This window comes from Hemitrygon akajei, unplaced genomic scaffold (genome assembly GCF_048418815.1).
Source record: "Hemitrygon akajei unplaced genomic scaffold, sHemAka1.3 Scf000033, whole genome shotgun sequence".
Taxonomy (NCBI): domain Eukaryota; kingdom Metazoa; phylum Chordata; class Chondrichthyes; order Myliobatiformes; family Dasyatidae; genus Hemitrygon; species Hemitrygon akajei.
Window position 1 is genome coordinate 2,334,692 of NW_027331919.1, and position 20,347 is coordinate 2,355,038.

Consider the following 20,347-nt stretch of genomic DNA (forward strand, 5'->3'; position numbering starts at 1 on the left):
TCAACATTTCTATTATGGACAAAGAAAGAGAAATAACAACTAAACGAAGCTTAAAAGGGGACCGTGCTGTCCATTTTGAGGATATACTTTAAAAAAAATTAAAAAAGGAAAAAATCCTTCTGATCAAATCCAAAACTTCGCGGAGAAGAAAAAAAAGATTAACTCAAAAAGTTAAAAAAAATAGATCGTATGAAAATATTGAATAAAATGTGGCCAGGTTTGCTCAAGTTTAAAAGATGTATCAGACGTCCGACTTCCAATTGTCTCCAAGCTGAAACACGCCATAATGGAAGAGAGCCAGAAATAAATAGTAGGTGGATTAGAATCCTTCCAACAAATCAAAATATCCCTCCGAGCCAATGAAGCTGAAAACGCTATCATGTGTTGAACGGAAGCAGGATCGTTTCCTGCTTCCTTGGGAATAATCCCAAAGATTGCTCTAAATGAATTCAGTTGTAGGTCCAAATCTCTGACTTTCGATAACGTTCTAAAAACATCCCTCTTAAAATGATTTAACTTTACACAGGACCACAACATATGAATTAAGGTAGCCACCTCAGTTTTGAATCTGTCACAGGTGGGATTTATATTCTAAAAATATGCGCTAATTTCTCTTTTGACATATGCGCCTTGTGCACGACCTTGAACTGAATCAAGGAGTGACGGGCGCAGATAGATAACTAAATGAAACATGCTATTCCAATTGATCATCTGAAAGGGACTCCTGAAGTTTCAATTGCCAAGCACGTTTAACCCTATCAGTAGGCACCATTCGTAAGTTCATTAGCCGTTCATATATAATGGCTATCAATCCTTTTTGAAATGGTTTAAGCTGAAAGATGGCATCTATCATAATTGATAAATGAGCAAATGGGTAATTCGGCAATACATCCCGTTTAAAACTCCTGACTTGTACATATCTAAAAAGTTCTGCTTTAGATATATAATATTTATCTGTTAGCTGCGAAAAATACATTAAACTGTTCTCTAAATCAAATCTAAAAAAAAGTTTTTACTCCCTTAATTTTCCATGTTGAAAAGACCTTATCCAAGATTGATGGTTTAAAAAAATATTTAAGGTGGATATTACCATAAAGAACAAAGTTAATTAAGTCAACAATTCTGCGAAACTGAAACCAAGTTTTTAATGTGTGTCTAAAAATGGGACTAAGATCTTGTCTACCAATCCTAGAAAACAAAAAAAGGAATAGGAGCTCCTAGTAAAGAATCCAAAGAAAATCCCCTTACGAGTTATCCTCCAAGTCCAACCATCAAGGACATTCCTGATTATCTATAACGTGAATCCAAAAAGTAATACAACGAATCGTAATTGCAAAATAATAAAATCTAAAGTTTGGTCACGCTAATCCTCTATCGTTTTTTTAATTGTTGCAATAAATGTTTACTCATTCTGGAAATACTATTATTCCAGATATCTGACAGGATCATGGAATCTATCCTGTCAAAGAACGTTTTAAGGACAACGGATGGAACAGCTTGAAACGTATATAAAAATACCGGCACAATTAACATTTTTATAGCATTTATTCAAACAATTAACGACATCGTCACTGGCGACAATTTGGAAAGAGTTTGTATTGTATATTCAATTAGAGGAAGAAAATTACATTTATACAAATATTTAAAAATATTAATTATAATACCAAGATAAGTAAAATATTTTAACAATATTTAAAGGTATTTGATCATAATAAACAGAATAATTATTAATAGGAAATAATCCACTTTTATGTAAATTTAATTTAAGTCAAGAGCAAATGCTAAATTCAGTAAATTTGGAAATCATAGAGAGGATAGATTTCCTAGGGTCCGAAATGTAAACAAATAAATCATCTGCATATAACAAAACCTTATGTAATTTATCCTCTCTCTTCATACCCTGAACAGAGTTAGAATCCAGAGGAGCAATAGCAAGTGGTTCTAAAACCAAAGTAAATAATAAAGGGCGAATTAGGAACCCTGACAAGTCCCTCTACAGAATGTAAAAGAAGGAGATTTTTGATTGCTTGATATAAACGCAGCCAGCGGTGCTTGATAAATCAGTTTGAGCCAGGAAATAAATCCCGGACCAAAAGTAAACCTCTCCAAAACCTGAAACAAATAAGGCCATTCCACCCTGTCAAAAGCTTTCTCTGCAACGAGAGAAACAATGCATTCAGATTCTTTAACTGAGGGAATAAATGACATTTAAAAATCTTCGAATATTATAATGTGAATACCTATTTTTAATAAATCCAGTTTGATCATTTGAGATCACAGTAGGCAAAATATTATCAAATCTATTGGTTAAAATCTTATAGAGAATTTTAAAATCTCTGCTCGTTGCTACCATCAGGGAGGAGTCGCAGGAGCCTGAACACCCACACACAACGATTCAGGAACATCTTCTCACCCTGCGCCATCACATCTCTGAACACACGAGCACTAACTCGACAGTTTTTGCAGTGTTTATTAATGTTGGTAATTTACATTCACTGCTGCACGTCTTATTTTTGCCATACTGATGAAGCAAAAGAACAAATTCCAGGCAGAGTACATTTCAGGTAAAAAATCAAATAGCGATTCTGAATAAAAATATTCGATAGGACAGGACACTTGGCACGCTGGCCTTCACCAGTCAGGGCACTGAGCACAGGAGACGGGAGATCAAATTGCAGTGGTACAAGACGTCTGTGAGGCTTTCTGCTTTAGAAAACAAATGCCACTGACCTGGAAAGAGTGTGCAGGGAGTTTTACGGGGATATTGCAGAAAATCGAGGGTTATGGAGAGAGGGAGGGAAGTTTGTGACTTTATTCCCTGGATCAGTGTTGCAAACTTACAGAGGAACATAAACCCAAGAGCGGCACAGACAGAGGGAATGAGCATAGACTTTCACCCAGGGTTGGGGTATCGAGAATCGGACGGCACAGGATTGTGAGAGTGAGTGGAAAGGAGAAAGAGAGAGAGAGAGAGAGAGAGATCATGGAGACTGAGGGTTCAGAGAGAACGGGGAGGGAAGGGGTAGAGAGGGGTAGATAGGTAGCAGAGAGTGTGAGAGCGTTGGCTGAGAGAGGAGAATGAGCGGGCAGAGAAAGGGCGAGGCAATAAGGGGTGGAGAAGAACGGGACGGGTTGGAAATCGCCACAAAGCAGGGGGTCAATGGGGACAGAGTTTTGTCGGTGTGGAGTGGGGAGAATGGGGACGCCTCAGCAGTTGGAGACTGGGGTAGGAGGAAGGGACAGAGAGGGCGAGGAGGGAGTTTGAGAGGATGGAGGGTTGATAGTTGACGAAGAGACAGTGGGGAAATAGAGGGGTAGGCACTGGATTCAAATCGGCTGCACTGCCACAGACGGCACAGGATTGAGGGGAGAGTGGGTGGAAAGGAGAGAGTGAAATATCGGGGAGATGGAGGGATTAGAGAGAACGGTGAGGGAATGGAGTGGTGTACAGAGGGGTACGAAAGTGAGAGAGTGGTGAAAGAGGTGGGCAGAGGGAGCAGAAGAAAGCGGGCGGAGGAAGTACGAGGTAATAATAAGAGGTAGAGGAAGCAGACAGAGAGGGACGGAGGGAATGGAGGGAAAGAAGGGGATGGACGGGCAGAGAGGTTTGTCGGCCTGACGAGCCGCATCGCCGCCTGGTGTGGATGCTGCAACGCACAGAATAGTAACGGGCTACAGAGGGTTCCAGCCTCAGCCGCCACTCTGACGGTCAAACCGCTCCCCACCATCGAGGGCATTGTCAAGCGGCGATGCCTCGTGAAGGCGGCATCCATCACTGAGTACGCTCCCTACTCGGGAGAAGCTCTCTGCTAGTTACTAACATCAGGGAGGAGTCGCAGGAGCCCGAACACCCACACACAACGATTCAGGAACATCTTCTCACCCTGCGCCATCACATCTCTGAACGCACGAGCACAAACTTGACATTTAAGCTGTTTATTGATATTTGTAATTTGCATTAACTGTACATCTTTTTTTTTTGCCGTACTGATGCTGCAAAAGAACAAATTCCAGGACGTATAAATTTCAGGTAGAAAATCAAATAGCGATTCTGCTGAAACATGTTCGATACGACAGGACACTTGGCACGCTGGCCTTCACCAATCAGGGCACTGAGCACAGGAGTCGGGACATCACGTTGCAGTGGTACAAGACGTCGATAAGGCCTACTTTATGAAAAATGCCACTGAAGTGGAAAGAGTGTACAGGGAGTTCTGCGGGGATATTGCCGGAAATCGAGGTTATGGAGAGAGGTACGGAAGTTTGGGGTTTTATTCCCTGGAGCGCCATTGTATCTTTACAGAGGAGCATAAACCCAGGAGGGGAACAGACAGAGGGAATAGGAAGTCTTTTACCCAGGGTTGGGTTATCGAAGGGACAGAGAGTGAGAGGAGGGAGTTTGAGAGGACGGAGGAGTGATCGTTGACGAAGAGACATTGGGGAAATAGAGGGGTAGTCAATTGATTCAAACCGGCCGCACTGGCACAGACGGCACAGGATTGAGGGGAGAGTGGATGGAATGGAGAAAGAGAGGGAGGGATCAGGGAGACGGAGGGTTTAGAGAGATCGAGAAGGGGGAAGTTAGTCACTTGATTCATGTCGAATCCATTGGCGGTTGACAGAGATCTTGGATATTTTCAGGAATATCCGGGAACAAAGTTGCTGACTTCTTGCAGATGAAACGACGATCATGATTACAAGAGTAACTGCCCCGGTACGAGTCGCAGTGGCTGCAGTCGGTCGTCCCCGCGGACACCTCGTACAGGAGCCCCAAGTCCACATTCCTATCCAAGAGGGTTAAGCAATATTAATAGAGACAAAACAGCTCCAGTAGAGAACCCGAGCCGAGACAGGCCCCAAGCTAAATTCCATGGAATCGCGCTCTCCTCACAGCCTGTGTCAGTCCCCAAACTCATCCCACTCAACCAACCTCTCCCCACGGCCCCGTGCCATTACCCAGACCGATACCCCTATCTCAATGTCTCCTCAGAATCCCGTGTCAGTCCACAAACTAACCGTACTGTCCCAATGACTCTCCACAACCCTGTATCATCTAAACTAATCCCACCGAACCGGTTTCTCAACAGAGTCCCCCTATAGTCCCCATATGATTCGAACAGGTCCACCCTCTCCCCTCTGATCTGTTTCAGTCCCCGAACAAACGCCACTGTCCCACCGTCTTCCCGCAGAGTTATGTCTCTCCGGAAATAAATCCCACTTTTCTACACTCTTCACTCAGCCCTGCGTCGGTCCCAGATTAATCCCGTTGTTTCTCCTTCTACCCAGAGCGTGTCTGTCTCCTGACATAACCCACTACACCGCGCTCTCCCCATAGCCTCTGGTCCGCCTCCAGACTTATACCACTGGCACCCTCTCTCCTACATCCTTGCCTCAGTTCGTAAACTAATCCCATTAACCCACTGTGTGCCACCTCCCTGTATCTGTCTCCAAACTAATCCAGTTGTCCTACTCTCGCCCCTCAGATCCATGTCATTCACCAAACTAATCCCACTGTTACTCCATCTCCTCACAGCCCGGCGACTATCTCCAAAATGATCCCACTGCACCGCGCTGTCCTCACCCACATGCGTCAGTACCAGAATAATCCCTGTGTACTGATCTCTTCCCACTGCCCCCTGCCAGTTTGCGAAATATTCCCAACGCCCTTTCCTTCCCAGACAGACAAATGTAGGACGCAAAATGTTCTCATTGTACCACCCTACCCACTACCCCCGTACAGTCTACGAAAAAATCCTAATGCCCCCTCCCTTTTCCCATAAAACGACTTCAGTCCGGAAACGAATCCAATTTTCTCCCGTCAGGACTCCGACCAATTCAACAACTCCCACCCCAGAGATCAGTCAAGTCTCACCCGACTTCGCATTTTCCAATCCAGTATGCCCGGTTTCGGTACACAAGTATGTGGGATACAAATCTCTGTGAAATGAAATTGGTTTGGTTAATGCCAAGAGTCAAAAAGTATGCACGGAGCTTTTCTCAGTTGATTACAACAGGAATCCGTGATGGGACTGTGTCGAGATTCTATGTCTAACCCCGCGAGTGTGGGATGGGACGGTGCGGAGGGAGATTCACTCTGTGTCTGACCCCGGGAGTGTGAGATGGGACGGTGTGGAGGGAGATTCACTCTGTGTCTGACCGCGGAAGTGTGTAATGGGACGGTGAGGATGGAGATTCACTCTGTTTCTGACCCCGCGGGTGTGTGATGATTCCTGTGTTTCTGTGCGATTTTCTCGTGCTGTGACACATACCGCTTCATCAGTTGAATTGATTTCGAGCAGCCTTGAATCACGGTTTGAACATTCTTGTACCGCTCTGTAGAAAGATATTTCAAACGTGGATACGTAATAACACTGGTCTTTATTTGTTATCCATTCCTCGGAACACGTTTGCTCTGAAAACCAGGAACGAGAAACAGTGAGACACAGAGTGAATCTCCCTTCACACTTTCCCATCACACACACGCTGGGTGACACACAAAGTGTATTTCACGCAATGCGGTTCAATCACGCACACATCAGGTCAGGCACAGAATGAATCTCCCCCAACATTTAGATGAAGGCATTGAGAATAACATCAGCAAGTTTTCTGATGATACTAAGCTGGGTGGCAGTGTGACGTGATGAGGATGTTAGGAGAATTCAGGGTGGCTGGGATAGGCTGGGTGAGTGGGCAGATACTTGGCAGATGACGCTTAATATGAATAAGTGTGAGGTTATCACTTTGGGAGTAAGAACAGGAAGGCAAATTATTATCTTAACGGTGTAGAGTTAGGTAAGGGAGAAATACAAAGAGATCTAGGAGTCCTTGTTCATCAGTCACTGAAGGTGAATAAGCAAGTGCAGCAGGCAGTGAAGAAGGCTAATGGAATGTTGGCCTTCATTAGAAATGGAACTGAGTACATGAGCAAGGAAATCCTCTTGCATTTGTGCAGGACCTTGGTGAAACCACACCTGGAGTATTGTGTCCAGTTTTGGTCTCCAGGTTTAAGGAAGGACATCCTGGCTGTAGAGGAAGTGCAGCGTAGATCCACGAGGTTAATTCCTGGGGTGTCCGGACTGTCTTACGCAGAGCGCTTAGAGGGACTGGGCTTGTACACTCTGGAATTAAGGAGATTGGGAGGGGATCTGATTGCAACATATAAGATTATTAAGGGATTACAAGTTAGAGGCAGAAAATATTTTCCAGATGCTGGGACAGTCCAGTACCAGAGGACATGGTTTGAGAATAAGGGGTAGGTCATTTAGGACAGAGTTAAGGAAAAACTTCTTCTCCCAGAGAGTTGTGGGGGTCTGGAATGTACTGCCTCGGAAGGCAGTGGAGGCCAATTCTCTGGATGCTTTCAAGAAGGAGCTATATAGGTATCTTATGGATAGGGGAATCAAGGGATATGGGGACAAGGCAGGAACCGGATATTTATGGTAGATGATCAGCCATGATCTCAGAATGGCGGTGAGGCTCGAAGGGCCGAATGGTCTACTTTTGCGCCTATTGTCTATAACACCGTCCCATCGCACATTAACAAGGATCGGGCACATTGAGGTTCCCTCCATACCATCCATCACACATTCCCGGGGTCAGACACATAGTGAATCTCCCTCCACACCGTCCCATCACACACCCCCGAGGTTAGACACAGAATGAATCCCCTCCTCACCATCCGATCACACACTCCCGGGGTCAGACACAGAGTGAATCTCCCTCCACACCGTCCCATCACACACCCCCGAGGTTAGACACAGAATGAATCCCCTCCTCACCATCCGATCACACACTCCCGGGGTCAGACACAGAGTGAAGCTCCTTCCATCCACATGTCCCGTCAAACACTCTCGGGGACAGACGAAGAATGAAGTTCTTGTCTCACGGACCCATCTTACCCTTCCGGTGTCAGACACCGAATGATGCTCATTCCACACTGTCCCATCACACACTTCTGAGGTCAGACACAGAGTGAAGCTCCCTCCACACCGTCCCATCATACTCTCCCAGTGTCAGACACAGAGTGACTCTCCTTCCACACTGTCCCATCACACACGACCCTAACCCTAACCCACACAATCTCACAATCCCTTGGTGAGACATGGAGAGGTTCACAGAGAGGAAATGAAACATTCTCTGCACCATCCCGCTGCACACTCCCGTGGTCAGACACAGTATGATGTTCCTTCTACCCGTTTACCTCAAATAACACAGGGGTCAGAAAACGAGAGCAGCTCCATCCTTCCGCACCGTGCGATCACACAACGCTGATATCAGACAAAAAATCCTGACACGCGTGCAGGTATCGCCCACAAGTTCCCATGGCATACTCAGGAGGTCAGACTCCCTGCACAACATCCAATCACAAAATCCTGTGTCACAGAGAATGAAGGGCCCTCTGCACGGTCATATCATACAATCCCGCTCTCAGACACAGAGTGAATCCACCTCCACAACGCCCCATCGCACACTACTGGGTTCAGTGATAGAGTGAAACTTCCTGCACGCAGCCGCATCACACTCTCACCCGATCAAACACAACATGAATCACCCTCCATACCATTTGTACACACACTCCTGATGTCAAGCACCGACTGACGCTTCCTCTCTCCATGTCTGTCCTGTGATGAGGAGCGGGTGAAAGAAGGGGATAATGACTCACCTCTTCTGCTGGTCAATAATTCACATATTCGATCCTTGGCTTTGTTGACAGATCTGTACTTCGTTTCCATCTCAGTGAACCGGTGACGGAGATCGCTGTGCATTCCTTTAAGAACTGATAGATCAGACTTCTCAGAAAGCTTGGATTGAAGGGTTGAGTTTAACTCATGGTAGTTTCAGTCGGAGGTGACCTTCGACTGACGAATCTGTGACACTGAGAGAGATGGGGAAGGATATTTTGTGTTTACAGGGACACGTGAGTCAGCGTCACGCAACCGAACGGGTCACCGAGAGTGTTGTGTCAGTGTCACGGTGAAGGGTGTCACAGTGAACGATGTGCTGGTGGCACAGTGAGAGACGTCGGCGCCATCTTGAAGGGCGTGTCTGTGTCACGCTGAGGGGTATATTAATGTCCCGGTGAAGGGTTTTGTTATTGTTACAATGGGGGTCTGGATTGTGCGGGGCATGTCTGAGTTGCTGTGAGGGACATGTCGGTGTCACTGTGATAGGAGTTTCTGAGCCCCGGCGAGAGGTGTACCGAGTCACAATGAAGTGTATCTCAATGTCAAAGCGAAGAGAATGTCAGGGTGAGGGACCTTGTGGTGTCACTGTGAGTGGAGTATCTGTGTCATGATGTGTTGTTCTCACGTATGTCTGTGTCACGGTGAGAGACATGTAATGGCCACGGTGTGTGTGAGAGTGTCACGCTGAGCTGTGTGACGGTGTCATGGAGAGTACTATGTCGGTGTCATTGTGAATTTCGGGGTCCGTATCACGTTCAGGGGTTTGCCTAAGTCAGGGTGAGGTGTGGATAATTGCTTCAGTGAGCGGTGCATCGATGTTATGTTGAGGGGCGATACTGTCTCGGTAAGGGCTGTTACGGTGACTTCTGAATCTTTGTCACGGTGCGGTGCTGAGCTGATCACGTTGAGGAGCGCGAAGATGTCACGATGTACGGTACCTCAGTGTCACGGTGAAGACCGTGTCGGGGTCACTGTGAGGTGTGTGTCGGTGTTGCTTGAGGAGTTTATCACTGACACGGTCAGGGGCATGCCAAAATTACAGTGAGGGGTACGTTGCGTTCCTTGTGACTGCCATGTATTTGTCACGGTGATGATAGTGTCAGTGTCGCGGTTAGGACTGTATCGTGTCTCGTTGTAGGTCGTGACCGTGCTACGGTGTTAGCATTGTTGATGTTATGGTGAATGGCCTGTCGGTGTCAGGACGAGTCTTGTCTGTGTTACGGTAAAGGCCGTGTCTTAATCACGGTCACGGGTTTGTTCGTGTTGAGGTGATGGGATTTAATCGGCGTTACGGTAAGGGGCGTGTCGGTGTCACTGTGGTGTTTTACAATAACAATTCATTCCACTCTATTTAATTACGGTCTGACTCCACCCGGAGCCCGTTCCACTCACCATGGATCGAGAGACCGGCCACTATCACGATGGGGGCGGTCATAACTAGGCAGATTAGGCAGATCAGACGGTGCTGTCTATTTCTGATCTTTACTTTCGACTGTTGTTCATGCGTAGCTGTGGAGAGACCACAAGACCATGAGACCACAATTCATAGTAGCAGAAGTAGGACATTCGTGTCATCGAGTCTTCCCCGCCATTCAATCATGGGCTTATACAACTCTTCCAGTCATCCCCTCTCCCCTGCCTTCTTCCCATACCCTTTGATGCCCCGGCTAATCAAAAGCCTATGTCTCTCTGCATTAATCAAGAGCCGATCTCTCTCTGGTAGTAGGATGGGAATCGGGATGATGGAGCGGAGGAGAGGGAAAACAGTAATAGATCTAACGTAGTGAGTAGTAAAGATGTGAGGAGGGACAGGCAGGTGATGGAGCAAATTGGCAGCCTTTGGGATGAGTTGCAGTTCAATAAAATTGCAGTGCAATCGATGCAAAAAGTATCAAATACTGGACTTAAGGTGTTATACTTATATGCACGCAGCATAAGTAATAAGGTGGATGATCTCGTTGTACAGTTACAGATTGGCAGGTATGATATTGTGGCCAGCACTGCGACGTGTCTAAAGGATGCATGTCTTTGGGAGCTGAACGTCCAAGTATACACGGTGTATCGGAAGGATAGGTAGGTAGGTAGAGGGGGTGGCTTGGCTTTAATAGCAAGTAATTCTAGTAAATCATGAGAAAGAATTAAGATAGGATCGGAAGATAAAGAACCTTTATTGGTTGAGCTAATAGGGGTAAAAGGACTCTGCTGGCAGTTATCTACAGGCCTCCAAACAGCTGCAGTGATGTGGACTACAAATTACAACAGGAAATAGAGAAGGTTTGCCAGAAGGGTCGTGTTATGATAATTGTAGGGGATTTTAACATGCGAGTGGATTGGGAAAATCAGGTCGGCACAGGATCTCAAGAGAGAGAATTTGTAGAATGTCTACGAGATGGCTTTTCAGAGCAGCTTGTTGTAGAGCCCACCAGGGGATCGGCTTCACTGGATTGGGTATTGTGTAATGAACCAGAGGTGATTAGAGAGATGGAAGTGAAGGAACCCTTAGAAGGCCGTGATCACATGATTGAGTTCACTGAGAAATTTGAGAGAGAGAAACCGAAATCCAATGAGTCTGTATTTCAGTGGAGTAAAGGAGGTTACAGTGGCATGAGTGAGGAACTGGCCAACGTTGACTGGAAAGGGACACCAGCGGGAAGAACGACAGAGCAGCAGTGGCTGGAGTTTATGTGAGAAGTGAGGAAGGTGCAAGACAGATATATCCCAAAGAAGAAGAAATTTTCTAATGGAAAAAGGATGTAACCGTGACAGACAAGAGAAGTCAAAGCCAAAGTAAAAGCAAAGGAGAGGGCATACAAGGAAGCAAAAATTAGGGGAAGACAGAGGATTGTGAAGTTTTTAAAAGCTTACAAAAGGAAACTAAAAAGGACATGAAGAGGGAAAAGATGAACTATGAAAGGAAGCTAGCAATTAATATCAAAGTGGATGCTAAAAGCTTTTTTCAAGTATATAAAGAGTAAAAGGCAGGTGAGATTTGGTATAGGACCGATAGAAAATGATGCTGGAGAAATTGTAATGGGAGATAATTAGATGGCGGAGGAACTGAACGAGTATTTTGCATCAGTCTTCATAGATAGATAGATAGATAGATAGATAGATAGATAGATAGATAGATAGATAGATAGATAGATAGATAGATAGATAGAATGATAGATACTTTATTCATCCCCATGGGGAAATTCAACATATTTTTTCCAATGTCCCATATACTTATTGTAGCAAAACTAATTACAACCAATACTTAACTCAGTAAAAATATGATATGCATCTAAATCACTCTCTCAAAAAGCATTAATAATAGCTTATAAAAAGTTCTTAAGTAGTTTACTTAAATACATTGAGTCCTAACCCCGGCACTTTAACATATCTTACTCCTGGCGGTTGAATTGTAAAGCCGAATGGCATTGGGGAGTATTGATCTCTTCATCCTGTCTGAGGAGCATTGCATCGATAGTAACCTGTCGCTGAAACTGCTTCTCTGTCTCTGGATGGTGCTATGTAGAGGATGTTCAGGGTTTTCCATAATTGACCGTAGCCTACTCAGCGCCCTTCGCTCAGCTACCGATGTTATACTCTCCAGTACTTTGCCCACGACAGAGCCCGCCTTCCTTAACCAGCTTATTAAGACGTGAGGCGTCCCTCTTCTTAATGCTGCCTCCCCAACACGCCACCACAAAGAAGAGAGCGCTCTCCACAACTGACCTATAGAACATCTTCAGCATCTCACTACAGACATTGAATGACGCCAACCTTCTAAGTACAGTGGACTCTGTGCCTTCCTGCACAAGGCATCTGTGTTGGCAGTCCAGTCTAGCTTCTCGTCTAACTGTACTCCCAGATACATGTAGGTCTTAACCTGCTCCACACATTCTCCAGATTCATTGAAGACATCAGTAATATACCGGATATTCAAGGGTGTCAGGGAAGTGAAATATGCGCAGTCACATTTACGGCAGAGAAAGTACTCAGGAAGCTGAATAGTCTGAATGCACCCTTCTGTTCTGAAGAAGTAGCAGTGGAGATTGCGAAGGCATTTGCAATGATCTTTCAAAAGTCAATAGATTCTGGCCTGGTTCCGGAAGACTGGAAGATCGAAAATGTCACTCTGCTATTTAAGAAGGGGACAAAGAAGCAAAAAGGACATTATAGGCCTGTTAGCTTGACATCGGTGGTTGGGAAGTTGCTGGAGTCGACGATCAAGGATGAGGTTACGGACTTCCTGGAGGCAGATGACAAGATAGGCAGAACTCAGCATGGTTTCCTTAAAGTAAATTCCTGCCTGACAAACCTAGTGCAATTTTTGAGGAAAATACAAGTAAACTAGACAAGGGAGATGTAGTGGATGTTGTGTATTTGGATTTTCAGAAGGTCTCTGACAAGGTGCCGCACATGAAGCTACTAAACAAGGTAAACATGAAATTACGGGAATGTTACATTCGTGGATAGAGCGTTGGTTGATTGGGAGGAAACAGAGAGTGGGAATAAAGGGGTCCCATTCTGGTTGGCTGCCGGTTACAAGCGGTGTTCCACAGGGGTCCGTGTTAGGGCCGCTTTTTTTTTACGTTGTATATCATCGATTTGGATTATGGAATAGATGGCTTTGTGGATAAGTTTGCCGATGATACAAAGATAGGTGGAGGGGCCGGTAGTGCTGAGGAAACAGAATCTGCAGAGAGACTTAGATAGATTGGGGGAATGGGCAAAAAAGTGGCAAATGAATTACAATGTCGGAAAGTGTACGGTCATGCACTTTGGTAAAAGTAATAAACGGGCAGACTATTATTTAAATGGGGAGAGAATTCAAAGTTCTGAGATGCAACGGGACTTGAAAGTCCTCGTGCAGGACACCCTTAAGGTAAACCTGCAGGTTGAGTCGGTGGTGAAGAAGGCGAATGCAATGTTGGCATTAATTTCTACGGGAACAGAGTATAGGAGCGGGGTTCTGATGTTGAGGCTCTATAAGTCACTGGTAAGACCACACTTGGAATACTGTGTGCAGTTTTGGTCTCCATATTTAAGAAATGATGTGCTGACATTGGAGAGGATTCAGAAAAGATTCACTCGAATGATTCCGGAAATCAGAGGGTTAACATATGAGGAACGCTTGACCTCTCTTGGACTGTACTCCCAGGAGTTTAGAAGAATGGGGGGGGGGACCACATAGAAACATTTCAAATGTTGAAAGGCATGGAGAGAGAGGATGTGGCAAATTTGTTTCCCATGCTGGGGAGTCGAGTACAAGAGGACATGACTTGAGGATTTCAGGGCGCCCATTCAAAACAGAGATGCGTTTTTCTTTCAGCCAGAGGGTGGTGAATCGGTGGAATTTGTTGCCACGGACGGCAGTGGAGGCCGTGTCACTGGGTGTATTTAAGGCAAAGATTGATAGGTTTCTGTGTCGTCAGGGCATCAAAGATTATGGTGAGAAGGCGGGGGAATGGGACAAAAGGGGAGATTGGATCAGCTCTTGATGAAATGAGGGAGCAGACTCGATGGGGCGAATGGCCAACTTCTGCTCCTTTGTCATAGGGTCTTATGGTTTAAATGCGCCCAATGACTTGGCTTTCACAGCCACTTGTGGTAACACGTTTCGCAGATTTAACAACCTCTGACGGAAGTAATTTCTCAGCATCTCAGTTCTCAAAGGACGTTCTTCAATCCGGAAGTCGTGACCACTTGTCCTAGAATCGCTTAGAGCTGCCAGATGTTCCTGTGCAGGAACCCTCTCATTCCTGGAATCATTCTCGTGAATCTTCTCTGAACCCTCTCTGATGTCAGTATAAATACTGAGCCCAAAACTGCACACAATCCTCTCAGTGTGTCTCACCAGTGCCTTTCGGTGCCTCAAAATCACATCCCTGCTCTATTCTATATCTCCAAAATGAATGTCAACATTTCATTCGTTTTCTTCACCACCAACTGAACTTGGGGGTTAACCTTTAGGGTCTCTTGCACGAGTACTCTCAAGTCCCTTTGCATCTCTGCATTTTGAATTCTCTCACGATCTAAATAACAATCTGCTTGTTTATTCATTCCTCCAAAGGTCATGACCATACACGTTCCAACATTGTACTTCATTTGCCTCTTCTTTCTCCATTCCTTTAAACTGTCTAAGTCTCTCTGCAGATTCTGTTTCTTCAAAATTACCCATCCCATATCTTTGTATCATCGGTTAATTTTGCCACAAATCCATGGTCTAAGTCATTGACAAAAACACTGACCCCTGTGGAAGTCAGCCAGCCAAAATAGGATCCCTTCATTCCCACTCTCTCTTTTCTGCCGATCAGCCAATGCTTCACCCGTGCTAGAAACTTCCCTGTAATTCCACGAGTTCCGATTTTCCCAAGCAGCCTCATGTGTGGCACCTTGTCAGAGGCCTTCTGAAAATCCAAGTACACTATCGATTCCTGAAAGATCATTATTGATGCCTTCGTAATCTCTCCGCCTACTTCCTTCATAACCCGCAGGTGCATTCCATCAGGTCCATGAGATTTAATCCTGCCGTCCAAATTACTGACATCATTCAGCATGTGGGTGGATGCAGTGTGTCCCCAACTTGGAGTCCCTTTCATCCACCAAGCAAGGTTTCTCCTACAACCACGATCACCCCTCCCTCTCTCAGCCTCAGTTACTTTTAGCCGTAACCGCTAAGATTCCAAATTCCTTGACTGAGCAAAGGCTGAGAAGTGTCTGACTAATTCCAGAGGTGTTTTACTGTCTCCTATGTAATTGATTAAATTGGAGTCATGGGTGTTGTCTCCGTGAACTCCATTTAGGCGCTTGACTGGGTCTCTCCGGGGAGGCTTATCCAGAAGATTATGATACATTGGACATATTCTGAACCCTCCCCTGTCCCATCAGGCGGAAGATACAAAAGCCTTGAAGCACATCTCACCAGGCTCACGGATAGCTTCTACCCTGATGTTATCAGACTATTGAATAGTTCCCTAGTTAGATGGACTCTTAACCTCACAAGTTACCTCACAATAATACAGTTGTACTATTGTCTGCCCCTTTATACTTTTTCACACATCAGATGCGTAATATGCTAAATTGTTCCATTTCTCCATCCGTATCTGTGACTGATCTATGTCGCATTTATTTTTTTGACAGTTTTCAATATGATCCACAAGAGCACCCATCTTCGCATCATGTGTAACTCACCGACACACCCATCTTCAAATTCACCGAGATAAGTTATATACAACACAGACAGGAGGTGGAACAGCTCCCAAAGAAGTGGTCGAGGCGGATGCATTAAAATTTGAAACACTTGGGCGAGTGACAGCTGACGCTTCAGAATGGCGTCACTACTGTGAACTCTGACCTGTCTGTGCAGTGGTTGACATCCCTCCGGGTCCCGAGGCAATGGGAGGATCCTCGTCCTCCTCGATGAGGAGTTCTTCTCTCCGGAAGTTCAGCTCTGAGTAGGTGGGGTTCAGACCATCTGGGAGAGAGAGTCGGACAGACTGATTCGGGACAGAATGAGATAAGGGTAGAGAATGGGAGAGAGATTCGCGGAAAGAGTGAAGAGACAGCAGAAGAAAGAAAGGGGTAAGCGAGGGGGAGAGAGGACCTGAGAGAGCGAGTCGAATGGATTAGGGGAGAGAGAGAGGAGGAGAGACTGTGAAAGGGATGGAGAGGGACGGAGAGACAGCGATGGGATAATGGACGGGAAAATACGAGAGCAATGGGGAAAGAGAACGAGGTGAGAAAGGGGGGAGAGAGTGAGAGACAGAGGAGGAGGGTAGAGTGTGCCGGGGGGAGAGGGAAGAAAGACGGGAACAGTGAGAGGGCAGTGAAAGGTGAGAGAGAGAGAGAGAGAGCGAAAGCGAGGGTGATTGAGAAGGGAGAGTATACGGAGAACAGTTGGAGAGAGATGTGGAAGAGTGAGAAGAGAATTTCAGAAAGAGCGAAGGCATGAGCGTCGGGGAGAGGGAGATAGAGGTGGATAGGGAGGAGGGAAAGGCGTGCATGGGAGATGAGCGGCAAGCATAAGGGCAGACAGAGGTTGGAAGAACCGGTGGGGTCGGGAAGGAATGACTGTGAGCAGAGAGTGCGAAGACAATGGGACAGTGGGAGACAGTGAGGGAAATAGTATGAGAGAGGGACAGGGTGATATAGGAGGGGAGAGAGGATAGATAAAGAGAGAAAGACAGAGAGAGGAGACGGAGTGAGAGAAGGGGAGGGAGGGGAGAGAATTAAAAGGATGTTGACTGGAATGGAGAGCATGTCTCATGAAAATAGGTTGAGTGAACTCGGCCTTTTCTCCCTGGAGAGACAGAAGATGAGAGGTGACATGATAGAGGTGTACAAGATAATGAGAGGCATTGATCGTGTGGATAGACAGAGGCTTTCTCCCCAGAGCTGAATTAACCGGTACGGGAGAGCACAGTTTTAAGGTGTTTGGAAGTAGGTGCAGAGGAGATGTCAGGGGTAAGTTTTTTACATAGAGAGTGGTGAGTGCGTGGAATGGGCCGTCGAAAACGGTGGGGAAGGCGGATGCGATAGGATATTTTAAGAGGCTCCTGGATGGCTAGATGGGGCTCAGAAAATAGTGGGGTATGTGTAAAGCCTAGATACTTCTAAAGTGTGGACATGTTCGGCACAGCTTTGCTGACCGAAGGGCCTGTATTGTGCAGTATGATGTCTATGTTTCTATGTAGAGACGGCGAAAGAATAGACTGCTGAGGGACGGAGGGAGTGGGTTGATCGGGAGGGTGGAAGACAGAGAAGGGAAAGAGATACTGGATGGCCTGAGACCCAGAGAGTGTTGTCGGGCTAATTTGCTCGGGAAGGACAGATCAGGCATGGGGAGTAGATGTAATCTACCTGGACTTTAACAAGGTCTCAGATGGTACACTGCTCTGGAAGATGATGGTACAGGAGTCGGGAGGTCACGTTGTAGATGCACAGAGACGCCGCTGTTGTTCAGTGTTGGTCGCCCTGATATAGGAAAGGCCACGGAGCTGGAAGGTTTAGACTCGGGGAGAGACATGGACTCGGAGGAGTGAGGTATGGAGAGAGGTCGGGCAGGTTGGGACTTTAATCCTTGGAGCGCAGGAGTGACCTTGCAGAGTTGTATAAAACCACGAGGAGCGCAGGCAGGGTGAACGAGCAGGAGACGTTCCTCAGGTCCGGGGTATCGGGGAACTAGAAGACACAGAACTGAGGTGAGAACCGACGGCGAGCAGGGAGAGAGATGAGGAAGCGGGGGGCGGGAGTGTTAGAGAGAAAGAAGAAGCCGAGAGAGTGCCTAGAGAAAGGAAAGGGGAGGAAACAGGAGTAGGAGGAAGTGGAGGGAGGGAGTTGGGGTGAGTGGGCGGACGGGAAGAGTGGGAGAGATGTGGAGAAAGAAGGGCATAGATGGGGAAATATTTGTAGGAGAGTGGTGAGGGAAAATCGGGATGCGAGCAGAGGAGGTAAATGGGGTAGTAGAGGGGCAGAGAGGGTGTGGTGGGTAACGTAAGAGTGGAGGAGAGAGAAGGAAGGGAACGAGGATGTTTTCTGGACTCGAGGGACTGATTTCTGGAGAGAGGTCGGGCAGGTTGGGACTTTATTCTTTGGAGCGTAGGGGTGACCTTACAGAGTTGCATAAAACTACGAGCGGTGAATGCGAACAGTTACTTTATCAAACATGGAGAATCGAGGACATGAGCGCACACGTTCCAGTGAGTGTGGAAAGGGATTTAATTAGGGTGCCAAGTGACAAACTTTTGTTACGCAGATTGTGGTCAGCCTACGGGATGAGCTGACAGAGAAAGTGGTCAAAGCAGATGCATTAGAAACTTGGACACGGGGGAGTATGGCACGTGACCCCTTCAGAATGACGTCATTACTGCGAACTCTGACCTGTTTGTGCAGTGGTTGACAACCCGCCGGGTGCCGAGGCAATGGCAGGATCTTCGTACTCGTCGATGACTTGTTCCTCTTTCCGAAAGTTAATGACTGAGTAGTTGGAGTTCAGACGGTCTAGGTAAGCGAGTCGGACAGGTAGATAAGGAAGAGAGTGAGAGCGTTAGAGAATGGTGGAGGGGATAGGGGGAAAGAGAGATGAGAGAGGGGGAGAGAGAAGAGAGGAGCAAGTGAGGGGGAGAGGGGGGTGAGACAGCGAGAGAGAGGGTGAGGGAGAGGAGGGAGAGAGAAAGAGGACAGAGACAGAGAGGCAGAGGAGGAGAGCGATGGACAGAGAGGGGGAGAGTGCGATAGGGGCGATGGGCAGGCCGTTCCGTGAGAAAGAATGGGGAAGGAGCACGTGGTGAGAGAGGTGGAGATAGAGGGCGAGAGGGTCGGAAACAGTGAGGATAGGGAGAGGTGTGAGAGGGCAAAAGAGAAGGGCATTGAGAAGGGAGAGTGAGGGGAATAGAAAAGTGGGAGAGGGGTGCTGAATAGAGAAGAACAGAATTTGAGAAACAGGTGAAAGAGCGAGAGGAGACTGTCGGGGAAAGGGAGAGAGGAGGGCAAGGCGTGAGGGGAGATTAGAGGAAAGACAAGGATAGAGAGAGGTGGGAGGATCGAGAGGGGTCGAAGAGGACGGATGAGGGAGAGCGGGAATGGAGGGAAAGAGCGCGAAGGGGAGACCAAGAGTGATAGAGACGGTCACTGTGACAGAGGAGAGACGAGAGCGAGAGGGGGCGGTGAAGGGGGTAATGACAAACAGTAGGGAAAACAGGGATAGAGAGGAGAGGGAGGCAGAGAGCAGACTGTGGGAGGAGTGAGAGCGAAGAGAAGGGGAAAGAGTGAAAACAGAGTAGGGTTAGAAAAGGGAGAGAGTGGATAAAATTTGATAGTGCACTACCTCCTCACCGTCTCTCCATCCTCCATCCTCACCACCCCAAAACGTCGCTCACAGGTTACTTCCCAGCACCACCCTCCCAACGCAGAACTCGCTCCTCATTGCCCCTTCCTCCACAAGGCTCCATATATACCGTCCCTGCGAGGGCGCATCATCCTTACCGACCATTCCGAATACACTCCCTCCTCATCCCACCCTAAATGTCGCCCCTCCCACGGCGCACCATTCTCACCGATCCTCTCACAGAGGTCCCCACTCATCCCCAACGCAAGGTCCACACCGAGTTTCCCATTCATCACCTCCTCACGCGTTTCCTCCATCTATTCTCAAACAGAGAATCACGGGAATCAACTGGGCGAGATCTCTCGACAGGACGGGACACATCAGCTGAACAGAGTCAAAGCGATAAAAAATGAAACTCACCCCCATCTGTCCGGACCCGGGGCTCACAGAGAGTCTTGACATTAAGTTCCACGCAGAAAGCATCAGCTGCAGCTGGGGACATAATGTGAAACATCAGAAACAGCGTGAATCTCCCTCCACACCGTCCCATCACACACACCCGGGGTCAGACACAGAGTGAATCTCCCTCCACACCGTCTCATCACACACTTCCGGGTTCAAACACAGGGTTAAACAGTTTCCACTCCAATTCATCGCACACTACCGGGTTCTGACAAGAGTCAATATCCCTCCACACCGCCCCGTCACACACAACAGGGTTTGGAGGACTGGAGGATATCTCATGTTGTTCTGTTGCTTTAAAAAGATTTAACAGTCGTCCGGGAAATTATAGGACTGTAAAGGTGAAGTCGGTAGCAGGTAAATTATTGAAAGGAGTCCTAAGAGATAG

General features: G+C 46.9%; 1 protein-coding gene across 1 annotated transcript; it reads right to left on the minus strand.

The window, feature by feature from the left end:
• Positions 1-4,465: 4,465 nt before the first annotated feature.
• Positions 4,466-18,666, minus strand: LOC140719936 (oxidized low-density lipoprotein receptor 1-like). The gene is made up of 7 exons (XM_073034852.1): positions 18,552-18,666; positions 16,027-16,146; positions 10,077-10,193; positions 8,663-8,875; positions 6,270-6,412; positions 5,873-5,937; positions 4,466-4,784 (listed from the first exon to the last, which is right to left on the minus strand). Exons 4-7 carry the CDS (start codon positions 8,763-8,765, stop codon positions 4,595-4,597), a joined length of 501 nt encoding a protein of 166 aa, XP_072890953.1. The 5' UTR covers positions 8,766-8,875; positions 10,077-10,193; positions 16,027-16,146; positions 18,552-18,666; the 3' UTR covers positions 4,466-4,594.
• Between the last annotated feature and the right edge of the window lie 1,681 nt (positions 18,667-20,347).

Excerpts from the sequence above, each read along its gene's own strand:
- LOC140719936 (XM_073034852.1), bottom strand. The coding sequence starts at position 8,765 with ATGCACAGCGATCTCCGTCACCGGTTCACTGAGATGGAAACGAAGTAC. Across the intron at positions 5,938-6,269 it reads TCAATTCAACTGATGAAGCG|AGATTTGTATCCCACATACT; the intron begins GTATGTGTCACA and ends TTCATTTCACAG. Across the intron at positions 4,785-5,872 it reads ATTGGAAAATGCGAAGTCGG|GAATGTGGACTTGGGGCTCC; the intron begins GTGAGACTTGAC and ends CCTCTTGGATAG.